Consider the following 14,215-nt stretch of genomic DNA (forward strand, 5'->3'; position numbering starts at 1 on the left):
CATTTATTTTTTGTTAGTCAAGAGCTAGAATAACTTTTATTATTTTCCTATCTTTTGTTCAACAAAGAGATCTGTTGGTGTTGCATCAGCCTGAGCATAGCTAAAAAAAGACTGTCCCTGCTAAGTTTCATTGCTAAAAGGCCATTCATGGATTTTCCACCATCTCTAAATGCTGTGACTAAACAGTGATAGGGTATTTATCATTAAATATATGCTGTAATAATAAAAATATTTCTGAAAAAGGGATAAAGAGTGTCTATGCATTTCTATTTTAAATAATCATCAGATATTAGTCAGCCCTGTATGCTTAAGTTAATACCTATTCTTTTCTATTTTCTGGAATAATCATAGAAGAGAAGCTAAAGACTCAAAATTACAATACAAAACTGTAATTTCATTGTTATAAATAGGTCATAGGTCTAGATCTATCAAAATATTACCTTTAAAAAAACAGACAAAAAAGTATAGGGAAACAGTATGAGTAAATGATTTTTTAAATAGTGCCAGCAATAATTTAAATTGACTTTCACCCCTGCAGTAAACAGGATGTATCTACTCAACAAAGGTATATGTTAAGGCCTGGAAAAAGCAAAACAAGGATCATTTAGAATGTAACTGAGATGGATGGTTTATCAAAGTCTCCTGCCTTACAAATGACTTTGTAACCCTGAATAAAAACTTTGCTTTATCTCTCTTTTCATGAAAATGTCTTTAAATTGCAGCAAAAAATGCTTTTTAGTCACTCTGGCTATGTTTGTAAAATATTGAGATCTTATAACATCCATCTATCTTCTCCCACTTAGTCCTTGTCAGGGTCGTGTTGGGGCTGGAGCCTACGTCTATGGGTGAGAGGCGGGATACACCGTGGACAGTTCGCCAGTCTGTCGCAGGGCAACACAGAGACACTCAACCATGCAGACACACACTCACACCTAAGGAGAATATAGAGAAGCCAATGAACCTAACAGTCATGTTTTTGGACTGTGGGAGGAAGCCGGAGTACCCAGAGAGAACCCAGGTTTGCACATGGAGAACATGCAAACTCCATGCAGAAAGACCCCGGGCAGGGAATCAAACCCAGAACCTTCTTGTTGCAAGGCAGCAGAGCTACCCCATATATATTTTTTTTTTCATACAAAACTTAAAAAAAAAAAGTTTCATATAATACGTGGAAAAACAGAATATGCCATGAGGTTGATATGAATCAATCTAACGAGTTTTATCAAAATATAATCCAAAGACAGGATTGATTGCATGTATTTTCTTACTACAGATTATCTCAGCTTTTTATTGACAAATATAAAAACAAATCATCTCCCTCTCAAGACAAAATTATATTTTATAATCAAAATAACTTCATAATATAAAATAAATGAAAAAAACAAAGCCTAAAGTAAAGCAGCAGAGGTAAGTTTTATAACTGATATGAGTCATTTCTGTGTTTTTCAGTAGTTAGAGGGTTTGTTTGTATGAGAGACTAAATATTTCACTAATGCTGAAGTGTTGTGTAAAATTTTTACTTTGGTATTTTTCTTCATAACTATGTTTCTTCAGATTCCAGTCATGTGATTTGAACTGCTGACAGATATTCTCAGCCCATTAGTACATAGTTGTCATCTCTCAGCTCATTGTGAAACCATAAAACATCACTTTTGCAAAGTTTTTTTTTAGAAAGGAAGGGCCTCTCTTGACATTTTTATGTCTATCCAAAAGCAATAGCTTAAGCTGTCATTTTCAACTTCTAACACCTTTATTTACAGTATGTATGCAATCTTACCCACTGCACCTTTTTTCTACCTTGGCAGTAATAGCAGTCTTCCAGTCTTGAGGCTTTGTATGAGCAGTGGTGTCAAAAGTACACACATTTGTTACTTATGTAGAAGTACAAATACAGTACTGCTGTTTAGTATCAACTTGACCTCTTTACTCAAGTAAAATTGAAAAAGTTTGTGCTCCGAAAACTACTTAAAGTATAAAACCTTATAAAAACCTTTAAAAAAAAAAAAAACAGCCAGTTTCAACAGTTTCAACTAAAGATTTGTTCAAAAAGTGAGTAAAACTCTAAATGATTCTATTATTTTCACACACTCTATACCATTTATAGGATTACCCTTCAGTATTATTCTCTGAGGGTAAATATTTTGGAGTTACCGGTATGTAAGTTGCTTCAAGGCCAGAGGAGCAGCCAGAAATAGAAATTGGAATGAAATATATGAAATATGAAGAGACACTGATGCAGGAAGGTTTTTTTTCCCTGCCTATGAAGTAAATTGTGAACACCAAGCATTACTAGTAGGGACAGGATTAGAATACACAATTCATCAGGAGGTATGTGGCAGTGATGGGGAGGGAGGCAGTTCCTATGGAGAATTTCCAATAAGGAAATCCATAGGGGCCAGTGGGAGCCATCCATTGCACAACACTATGGCGGCTCAGGAAAGCAGCCATAGTTCAATACGGATCTCTGTCTAATTATGTGTTGTTTATCTTATTTATGTTATTTATATATTTTTAGCTTTGCTATCAAGCAGGTAAATCTATCTATCTATCTATCTATCTATCTATCTATCTATCTGTCTGTCTGTCTGTCTGTCTGTCTGTCTGTCTGTCTGTCTGTCTGTCTGTCTGTCTGTCTGTCTGTCTGTCTGTCTGTCTGTCTGTCTGTCTGCTTGTTGGTCCCTCCCTCCGTCCGTCCATCCAATCCATCCTAACTAGGAATTATTTAAATACTATTCTATTATGGATGATTTTGAAAATCTAATTTAGATGTCAAATCTTTAGAATGACTGATTCGAACTCTTAGTGAGGTTCCTCCATCTTCTTGAAGTGATGTATTATAGCTTGACAATAAATCAAGGTTTGCTGCCAAACTCTCCCAAGAATTTCCACTAAAAATGTGGTGATTAATGAGCTGAGAATATCTGTCAGCGGTTCAAATCACTTAACTTGAATCCAGTAAAACGTATTGCAGAAGAAAAATACCAAAGCAAAATTTCTCTAGAAGTTTTACGCAACACTTTAGTGTTAGCAAAATATTTAATCTCCCATAGAAACAAACACTTCAACTACTGACAAAAAAACAACAACACAAAAATCATTCATCTGGGTTTTAAAACTTACCTCTGCTGCTTAAAACTTTAATTTAAATTTAATTTAATTAGAAAGTTAGGCTGATTTGCTGAAAATTACATAATTTATTCTTAAAAGGCAGGTCATATGTTTGTTAGATCTGACAAAAAAGCTCACATAATCTGTATCTAGAAAATCAATTCAATGGAGTCTTTCTTTGGATTGTTTTGATATGGTTTGTCAGAATGATTCACATTTTTCGCATGATATCCAAAATAAAAAAAGAATTTGCTTCATTCTAAACAGTTTAAAGAAAATGAAAAAAAAATATTCAGGGATGCAGAGCCATTTGTGAGGCTGAGACTCCTGTAAACTACAGTGAGGTGGAGATTACTGGGTTTTCAACACAACAGGTAGTAGAATAGATCAATCAAAATGTGATTATTAACAAAGATTTGACTAAATCAAAAACCAAAAGCTTTCAGAAGAATTGTAAAGGTTTTCTTTGTATTTTAAAACCATTAACCATACTGGCTAAGCATTTATATTTATCACTACAAATTATCCATTTTCTAACACGCTTATCCTAAGTGGGGTCGCGAGGGGTGCTGGTGCCTGTCTCCAGCAGTCAATGGGCGAGAGGCAGGGTACACCCTGGACAGGTCACCAGTCCATCACAGGACAACACAGAGACAAACAACCATTCACACCTAAGGTGACTGTAGAGAAAGTCATGTTTTTGGACTGTGGGAGGAAGCCAGAGTACCCAGAGAGAACCCACGCATTATGCAACATGTATACTCCATGCTGAAAGACCACAGGCCGGGAATCGAACCCAGAACCTTCTCGCTGCAAGGCTGCAAGGCCACTGCGCCACTGAGCACACAAGCTTTAAAATGGAGCTAACTGTTTGGCTAAAAATTTTTAATTAACCTTAGTTATAATCCTGAACTTTGCATTTGCTGTCAAATACATTTTATAAAAGTAATCTTTTTGTTGTTGTTGTGTGTTTGTTTTTAAGCAAAGTTACCCAGAATGGGCCCTATTGTTTCAAGGTCTTATTGGTGGCTCATATTTAGGACTTTGATTTGATTTTTGTGATTTTTGTTTTAGTCTATTTATTTTAGCCAGCTTTGTGCAGTGCTATTACTTCTCATTTGAATTGTCACCTAGTTTTCATGTTTTGTGTTGTTATCCTTGCGACGACTGTGCTTGATAATGCATTATTACTTTTTTATATACTTTACTTTTAATGTTTTATAATTTATTTCAACAGCTGGCTTTCCTCTGTTCTCTCATTTCCCATCTTTAACAAATGTACTTTTCAAAAACTGATCAAAACTGAAATAAAGATTTATTGAAAAAAGTATATTTGCACATATTTGAAATAAAATAATGTAGTTGCCTTTTAAAAAAAATCTTAATCATATATCACTTTTTTTCCATTGGTTTTTTTTAATTTTTTTACAGTACCTGCTCTAATCCAGGGAAAAAGCATTTATTTTAAGAAAACAAACTTACTCAGATTTTAGATTTTGCAGTGTTGCCAGTTCTTACTCAACCCTTTTCAGTTGTCTTCTTTAACGCAGCTGTGTGGTCCTCTCTGACGCCTCCATAGTTCTTTTTTTTCCTGTTGGACAATTCATTTTCTAATATTTTATTTAATAAAAGATCAGTTTGTTCTCATTGCTGTCCGTTTTCTGTTCATTCTGTATTTAGGTCCTTATTATACAGCAACAAATCTTCAAACAAAACCAGCTTCCAACCAAGATGGCATAAAGTTCAGCTGATGTTATTAATCTGAAGTTTGACCACTTTCAGTTTTATACATGAAAGCTTTAGTATGAAGAATAGAAACTTAAGAAGCTAAGAAGTGCCATATTTATTGTTTTACTTGTTATACTTTATTCAAATTGGGTTACAGAAAGAAATATGTACAAATCACCTCATAGCTTCACAAAAGCGGTGACAAATCTTACATTGAAAGCCAATGTTTTGCTTACAGAAGAAAACATTTCTGGTCTCTTAATAACCCAGATCTTCATGCACAAACAATATTCTTTCAATTCACCCACATATACTGTAGGAAATTTCAGATTCTTTAATATAAGTTGAAATGCATTTTGTTCTATATTGCTAATTCGAGGTCTTGTACATTCATTTTGATGCAGTACAACCTGCAAACCCAAGGAAGAATGCAAATTTAAATGGTTTTCTTTATCATACCAAACCTAAAAGGTCCAACATCTCAACAGTTTATGTAAATCTGACATGACTCATTTAGAATGTGAGGAAGACGGAAAAACAATACAAATACATAATTGCTCTTTTTTGGTTGTTAATTGATAAACATGAAAATTCTTCCAAAACAATTTGATTATGGAAAAGCTGCACATAATGTAAATATGAAGGCATACATTCATTAAATGACCCACACTTCCATTTATATTCATTGGTTATTAGATCCATAAAATAAACATAAAAACACACAAAACACAGTTAATAAAAAAATAAAAAAATAAAATGAAACCAAGAAGTGGGGTAGTACAGTGAATTTTAACCCTTATAATCAGTGCTGAATATTTGTTAGAGTCAGATTAATCAAACTTAGCCGTAGTCCTGCTTAAATTACACACCCTACAACTAAAACTGACAAGGATCATGGCATTAAAACACTGAATGCACTCATTTCTTCTGGGAGCTTTATACGCTCAATTGCATTAGAAATACTAGGTTGGTGAATGACGACTTCAGTTTCAAAATGTGCAACAAAGTCACATGCAAATACTTTTGAACCCATTAAACATCATCTTTCTTTTTCTTGTTATGTAAAGAAAAAATGTTGGTTTCTGGCAAGACTTAAGGCCCCTATTTAAGCACGTAAATATCCTGATATAGAAATATACACATATATTATTATAAACAACAACATCACAATTCCTGGTAGGTAAATAACTTGGCAAGAGATCTGGCAAATTGTAAAACATCAGGTTTAACTGTGGCACCTGTAATCTGTGCTAAAACAATCAGCCAGCAGAACCTGTGGCAAAGAGTAAACAATCACCAAACGATCACTGTGTTTCCTGTAAAAAATGGTTTTTCAGCTCTGTTTAATAAACAAAAACAGGCTTCTTCTTTCAGTTTGACATTTCTGTAAATATCTAGTTACAGTCAGTGTATCTGTGCTGAGTAACAAGCAGGTAGAAATGTAAAAACAAAACCAAAAGGAAAAACTCTAAATGTCCTGAGTAGGTCACAGGGTGCGCCCCCTAGGGGAGGAACAGTGTCACTTATGATAGTGTGTGCTATAAAAGTATTTAATTCATTGTTATTCTTTCAAATATTTTGATAGCAATGCTGGTTTCTCTATACGAAGCAATATAAACAGTTAAACTCACTGTAAAGCGGCTAGTTTTTCCTGATGTAAAGGACATTCTGGTTTCGTTTATCGCGATGGTTTTTACTGCAGTTGACTTTTCTTTCTTCAATTGTAATCCTTTTAAGTTCATTCTTGTGGGAATTGCGCAGATGGAAAACCCTTTCTGTAAACCCAAGATAGGATCAGTAAGGAATGTTTGGGAACAAATGTCTTAGACCATAACATCTGTGGTGATTTTCTTGCTGCTGCAGATCTTTGACACTCCCAGCGTTAATGTTTTGGGAATCAGCTTTGGAAGCAGAGAGTCGACTTTCTTCCCTGGTTTTGATTTCCTCCTGTTACAAAAGAAATGTTGAGTGTTAGTTTCTCCAACAAATGAATGAACACAGTGCCATGCAAAACCAATCATCCTACTTCAACATCGTGATGTCTGTCCGACTTTCAAACAAGAACTTTTGCAAACTTTGTGGATTTCAGGTGAGATGCTAATAGAAAGCAGTTCATAACTGGGACAAACATAATCCAAGTCTTGATTAATCTTTTATGATGCGTTCTGACTGAACACTGTTTCCTTAAAATAAAATCCTATGTATCTACTTACTGTTAAACACCACCTAAATAGTAAAGCTAAGTGTCCCTCATCTCTTTAGGAATTCAGCTTTTCTGAAAAACCTTCAGAGGTTCATTAGAGCATTGATTCCCGGACTTTGGGTCATAATGCCACTTAATTTTTTTTTCCAGATCTTTTTTTTTATGCCAAGCAATACTTTGGATCATGGGACTATGTTAGAAATATTTTTAGGTCAGACGCTTAAATCTTTGAGAAGCAATGGCTTAGCGACATAGCTGAATGAAAGAAGAGAGCATCTTGAAGAACAACAAACAGCAAATAGGGTGGAGACACAAAGAAGATTGAGGTTATGCAAAAGGATGAATTAAGATCTGCATCTATGTCTGCACACACATCTTGCCTTTCATGCAACCTAGCGAGAGAAAAGCAGTCATAACAGCTCCAAAGGAGGTCCTGCTTGCAGCTATCTGTGAGTCATCAAGAGGACACAGCAAACATTTGGATCGAGGAGCTTTGGTTGAAAATTTAAAACGGAAATATCAGAAAATCTCTTAGTGGCAGAAAACTGGAAGGAAGGAAGGAAGGAAGGAAGGAAGGAAGGAAGGAAGGAAGGAAGGAAGGAAGGAAGGAAGGAAGGAAGGAAGGAAGGAAGGAAGGAAGGAAGGAAGGAAGGAAGGAAGGAAGGAAGGAAGGAAGGAAGGAAGGAAGGAAGGAAGGAAGGAAGGAAGGAAGGAAGGAAGGAAGGGGTTCACCAAATAAAAAGAAAAAAACAGCAAAGCACCAAACAGGGATACAGTAGCAGACTTTTACAACAACTTAAAAAACTTTTAATAGAGATGTGCAAACTGTTGTTATTGTTCATTTTCACATATCGACAAATCCCCACATAATTCATGTTTAAACTCACATGTTGATTGCTGCCCATACACAGAGAGACACCATCAGGATGGCAACGATGGCAACAGCAATGTAGAGGTAGACAGAAACCAGGGTCATCTCTGGCTCAACTGTGGGTTCTATGTTCTTCATTTCTAGAGGACAAACCGATAAAAACAGGCTTGTTAAAATGCTATTTTAGCATATAATTAAATTTTTAAAAATGTTTAATTTACTAAAAAAGTAATCTTAGAGAAAAAAAATGTCAATCCAAACTTTTTTTCCCCTCAAACATCTGGAAGAACAGTAAACCGCCTGCAGGGGGTGCTATATTACAGGTTGATGTATATATGTCCACCAACTCTATAACCAATACAATCAGGAATCTTATTGACAGAAAATATCTGTTGCAGATGTTTCAATAAGCAATATAAAATGAATAATTGGTGTAAAACATCAAATTTCCATCCAGATGCTTAGTAGATTTGTAAATATCCTACATGAGGGGGGTGAATTAAACATCAAAATTATTTTAATAATAACCCATAATGGTCTTAAGGTTTGTAAAATGTAACTGTGTCTGTCTAGAGCAGTATTTTACACTTTGATGTCATTTCCTAATACAAAAATATCCTTTTTATTTCTGTTTCTCTAAATGTTGAGCGTTGTGCAGTTTGACCTTTAAGTTCATGGCCCTTTTGTATTTTTTTAAAGTCAAACTATTTTTTAGTGCTTGTAGTTATATTTAATTTGAATGATAGGGCTCTTTCTCCACGCACGCCTTGTCATTTCTTTTATTTACATTAGTAATTGTTTTTAAACACTGTCTATCTATTTAATGATATAAGTTTGTTTTGGTCTCTCGTTCTGTGTTTTTAGGGTTTTTTTTTTTTGCTTGTTAAATGGGTTTCTTCACATGAGAAGGCATCTTCTGTTGTGTATCAGGAGGCTGAAGAAGAGACAATTTGTGCAAAAACTGCTACTGATTAAGTTTTTTTCTTGAGACTATGAAGATGTACTTCTGAAACAAACTGGAAGAAAAAACTTTTCATGCTTTAAAATCCCTAACCTGGATGACATGTTTCTGGGCTCCAGTCGCTCCAAATGCTTTTATCCACACAATATGAGTTCAGCCTGGACCGAACCTTGAAGCAGTTTATCTCACTGCTGTTGTTGAAAGTCAGAGTCAGGCTGGGGTTCCGGGCATGAATCTGTTTCTGTCAGTAGGGAAACAAAAATATTTAAATAGTTTTATAAGAAGAATGAATTCAAATCAATTCTGTGTCCTTCTGACAGAAATTAGATATAAATGCAAAAATGTAATGCAGAGCAAACTTAAAAGTATAGTGGAGGATTTTCACAAATTTTGGAGAAGACCCGCCTATTAAATGCATGCAAGAGCATGTAAAAGCAAATTTCTCCTCATGCAAGCTCAGTTTAAAAGTTGCTGTTTGCATTGCTCATACAAGCTTGCTTTGCAAAAAAAGTTTTTGCAATTTTTCCACTATGTCAGACTTACCAACGGTAAGTGAAAATGTGCATGAGCATGTAGGATTGCCTTACGTAAACATATCACCAGAATGATTGACAATAAGGAGGACCACTTATTCAGATGATCCACCCAGAAAAAGAACTCCTCCACTATACCATTTTGTTAAAATGAGATTTAAGTGCCTCTCTTACTAGATCTAACATCTTGGACAATGCTTAAAAAACTACAAAAACCAGCGGGCGTACTTGCAAAACTTTTTCTTACATGCTAAACATTTTGCCTGCATTCAAATTAGATAATGCAAAGACTTGTCGAATGAAGAACAGGAGTGAGTCTTTACAAAAGGGTACATATAAGATGAAACATACCGACGATATAGTTCCATCAGCTCCCACGTGGTGGTGTCTCACTTCCCACTCAAGGCAGTCTACACTAAACTTTCCAGCAGGATTCTCCCAGGAAATCTCCAGGTGCCTGTCGGGACGTGTTTGCAAATTCAGCTTATCTGGAGCTGCAGTCTTCACTGCAAACATATTGAAGCAGGGTTAGCAAAACACTAGCAAAGGAGAAAGGAATTAATCTGTATGATCTAGAGGAAAAACAGAACAGAACAGCCTCGGAGTACAAATATTTGAAGCATCACAGAGCTTAGATGGCAGTTGACGTTTACGCACCATGGTTTTGGATCTGCAAGGAGAAGTAGGCTGGCTTCAGGGGCCCTTTAGATGACGAACCATTCACACAGAAGTAGATATCAGAGAATTCAGGAAGAGGTTTTCCTGTGAAGTTGCAGCCCTTCCTGACTCCACCTGAAAAAATGTAGCTAGGGCATTCCACTGCCTGCTCCAGCAATCTATGCCTGTGGGAGAAACAAATCAGACATGTAGTCATGTGATGACTTTGCTTTGAGGTCTATGAGCAATGCAAAGGTGTCAGCAAAGTGAATGATATCTGCCTGCAGAATTTACAACGTGAAAAAGGTGAGGTGGGAGAAGTGTGGGAGGATGAGTGGAAAAACTACCGAAGCGTGAATGATGAGTCATACTGTAATCAGCTTCCAAACCTTGCAGATGCACTTGTTTTCTGCAAAAACAAGTGCATCTGCAAAAACAAGTACACAGCATTCACCAGAAAAAACAAGCATCCTTGTGTAATTCAGCTTCCTTTACCCAAGAAACACTTCTTTTAGCATGAGACATACCAGAAAAATAGATTCTGCTGTGCGCTGGCCGGGGTCCTCTGGCTGCTGGTCCAGATGCACTCCAGATTCTCCATGTTATGGTACATGCAAGTGAAATCTGTGGCTTCTGTATCCCAAATCCCTAGATGAAAGGATGATAAAGGAAAAACAACTAATTTTTATAAAGTAACAAAATTGATTTTCCTTTTCGCAACCACAAAGATCACTTAATTATGGAGGCTTTTAATGTGACAGATCCAAATATTTTAAATAAAACTCTATAGTTTGACCACATACAGACATATTTTTTTCATTATTTAATTTATCAACTCATTTAGTGTATATTCAATATAAAAGGACTCCGACAAGCTTCATGTCACTCCTGATGTAAAGCATTCCTGCAGCCTGATGCTGCCGTCACTATGTTTTGCAGTGGAGGTGCAAAGTTCAGGCTGTCAGTTTTGCACCAAACATCACATTTTTAAACAATATTTTCTTCTTCATAGCAGAGCACCTTTTTAAATATGTATACAGAGGTTTCTTAATGATTTATGTATCTATTAAAAGTATTTCCATCAATCTTCTGATTATGCACTACTTTCTGTTGCTTCATCATATATAATTCTAATAAAATACATTTAATTTTGAGGGTTTTTTTGCTGTATGATTATTTGTGGAAAGCAAAGTATTTTGCATGACAGCTGCACCACATATATATAAAGCTGACCTGTGTTGGGAGGTTTCACAACCAGTTCACTGTAGTCTTTGCTCTTTATCATCTTGTTGTTGGTGCACTCTCCGTTCAAAATGGTGAACACCTTCACTTGGACATCTTTGGAGAGGTCAAACTGGGCGCTGTAGGTCGTACTAAGTGTCCTGAGAACCTGCCAACCCAAATATCCAGACAGGTTGTTTCACATCCAAGATGCATTTAAGGAGTTTCAGTTTACCCACACAAATCCCACATGCTTTGGAGGATATAAAGAGAGGAGAGGATTAAAGGGATCAGTGTATATCAAGAGCTTAGAAGCTGTCTCTAAGTATCTCTAGGTGCAGTTAGTCCAGTTTTTAACAGCTTTATGGTGATTCTTTTGTTCTGTGACCTTTTTGGGAGATGTTTTTCAAAAGCTGACAGTGAAACTTTGAAATATTCGATTACATTGGATTAGCTCTGAGTCAGACTAATTCTTGCAACTGACTTGTGATAGAGTTTCTTTTATGCATTGTTACAGCTTATATTATCTTACTCTCTGACAGTGATAAAAAGCCCTCTTAAACAGGACTGCTTCTTATGACATCATCCTTATCTATTCCTTGGAAGAAACTGTATGACAGCTTGTTTTAGATTAAGGTAGGACCAGCAGCTCAGCCTAAGGTTGCAAAGTCCTCATCTATCTGACACCTTGTTAGCTCTAACAAGTGTTGAGAAATTTTCCACTGCCAGACAGGTTTATGTTTTATTAAGTATTTAGAGATGTGTTTATGCACTGTTCTTGGCAATCCTCTAGAAGCTGTGGAGATAAGGAAAATTCTCCATAAAGTGAAGAAGATGGCCAAGAATGTGCATCCTCTTCAGGAGATTTTTAAACAACAACAAAGTGTTTTCAGTAAAAGGCTTCTCCAGATTTGATGCAAGAGAGATGATACAAACGATCCTTCCTGCCTCCAGCTATCAACTCGATGAAAAAACAACAAACCCCCTAAGAGCTACTACAACATTTAATTTCCCTTTGGGCTAATAAAATATTATTGGATTGAACTGAATACATATTTATATATAAATACATTTATATTACATAGTTAAATCACAAACACATGTATCACTATAGTTTGCAAATATAAACAAATGTCAACTAAACAGTAAAATTTATTTAAATGTTTTATGAGTGACAGAATTGTGGATAAACTGTGCATGTTTATACTGGCTCAATACAGGGAAGAAGCTAAATGCATCTTAGCCAATAAGGTTGTTTTTATTTTTCATATCATTTTTAAAAATCTGCCCATTCTTATGTAGATCATGTGATTTTTAACTAAAGTTTCGCATAATCACCCCTGACATAATACTCTTGCAAAACAATTGAATTTTGTGAACCTGACTTGTGTGAGGGTTCTAGTGCTCTCGGGCTCCCCCTGCTGGTTTATGGGAGCGCTGCTATATTCAACTAAATAGACTCACAGCTTGATCCACGCGTGGATCCAAGGAATGAAATAAATTAATAAAATCCGAATAATAAAGGATCAAGTTAAAACATTAACAGTCATCTAAGTTAGATTAATTGTATCTATTGTTTTAAATGATTACAATCAGTGCCGCACCTTTAATAAAATGTGTGTCTATTTATACTCCTGCTGTCATAGTACTCACCTCCCATTTGTTCTTGTATGCATTGAAGTACTCCAGCTGGTACTGCAGCTGGCACTTGGTCATGTTCATTAGGCTGCTTGGTAACCTCCAGACAATCTCCAAACGTCCAAGGCGACCAGAGTCTAATACTGCAAGGTCCTCAGGGGGGTCCACTAGAATTTAAGAGTATATGAATCAAATGTATATATATATATATATATATATATATATATATATATATATATATATATATATATATATATATATATATATATATATATATATATATATATATATATATATTATTAGCTTCAAAATGCAATAAAATATGCTGGTGTGACCCCCTTTTTACAATTAATAGAAATTGTAAAAATTGTTAATATACCTGTGATAGCACAGCAAGGCATGCCCCCCCTCCAGGTTAGGAATATCAGCATCAGTAAAGGAAGCGCACCGGATCTATTGGCCATCGGTAGAAATCTAACAAAGAGTGGGAAAAACTGAAGAAAAAAAATCATATATAATCCAGAGAGATGTTCGCCGTATGAAATGTCCGAAAGCTTCTTCTGACTGATTCAGCCTCATCAAAAGACTTTGAAATAAATCATTTCACGTCATCAGAGTGAATGAATAGGCGGGGACGCTGCGCGGATACAGTATTTTCCTCCAGCAGGTTCAGTCTGAGTTTGATAGGCGCACTGTGCGCTTCTGGCACTCCGTTCCGCTGCTTTTGGGTGTGAGTCTTTCATTGTTTTATAATATGTATCGATCGATCCCACATTAAAATGTACTTGATGCGTTAATGATCACAAAATAATCCACCTGGCCAAAATGTTATTTTTTTATTTATTTATTTATTTTTTTTCTTGCATAGAGTATATATATAGATATACGTAAGAAATAAACCCTAAAAAAATACGATTTTACAAAAAAATAAATAAAGAAATCTAAAAGGATGTTATTTATATTTAGTAGAAGTGCTGCAGTAAACATTTTAACCCTTTCACTACTTTCTCGACCCCCCACCCCACCCAGTATTTTGTTCTTTTTGTGGCAAGTGCAGACTACACCAATGCCCTGCTATTATCCACTTGATGAAATAGCATTTTGTTCCAAAGAAAGCATCCAGGTTCAAAACATCTACCTATATGTGGAACAGAGGTAGTCCTTGAACCAGTGCCAGTGGAATGTGGCTGCAAAGGTCTTGATTTTGCATGAAGAAACCATGATTGTATAGTGATGTTTTGCACCATGTTGGGTAACAATATATTTTAAGTATATTTTCCTGCTCTACATAGAAT

General features: G+C 35.6%; 1 protein-coding gene across 1 annotated transcript; it reads right to left on the reverse strand.

Moving 5' to 3' along the window:
- Positions 1 to 4,950: 4,950 nt before the first annotated feature.
- On the reverse strand, positions 4,951 to 13,502 carry il13ra2 (interleukin 13 receptor, alpha 2). Its single transcript, XM_038289144.1, has 9 exons — positions 13,300 to 13,502; positions 12,936 to 13,087; positions 11,295 to 11,451; positions 10,589 to 10,709; positions 10,062 to 10,246; positions 9,756 to 9,910; positions 8,965 to 9,112; positions 7,927 to 8,050; positions 4,951 to 6,783 (listed from the first exon to the last, which is right to left on the reverse strand). Exons 1-9 carry the CDS (start codon positions 13,430 to 13,432, stop codon positions 6,660 to 6,662), a joined length of 1,299 nt encoding a protein of 432 aa, XP_038145072.1. The 5' UTR covers positions 13,433 to 13,502; the 3' UTR covers positions 4,951 to 6,659.
- Between the last annotated feature and the right edge of the window lie 713 nt (positions 13,503 to 14,215).

This window comes from Cyprinodon tularosa, unplaced genomic scaffold (assembly GCF_016077235.1).
Source record: "Cyprinodon tularosa strain WSP-4 unplaced genomic scaffold, ASM1607723v1 ctg263, whole genome shotgun sequence".
In the NCBI taxonomy this organism is placed as follows: domain Eukaryota; kingdom Metazoa; phylum Chordata; class Actinopteri; order Cyprinodontiformes; family Cyprinodontidae; genus Cyprinodon; species Cyprinodon tularosa.

Excerpts from the sequence above, each read along its gene's own strand:
- il13ra2 (XM_038289144.1), bottom strand. The coding sequence starts at position 13,432 with ATGATTTTTTTTCTTCAGTTTTTCCCACTCTTTGTTAGATTTCTACCG. Across the intron at positions 13,088-13,299 it reads GCCTTGCTGTGCTATCACAG|TGGACCCCCCTGAGGACCTT; the intron begins GTATATTAACAA and ends CTTAAATTCTAG. Across the intron at positions 6,784-7,926 it reads GTATGGGCAGCAATCAACAT|GAGGAAATCAAAACCAGGGA; the intron begins GTGAGTTTAAAC and ends CTTTTGTAACAG.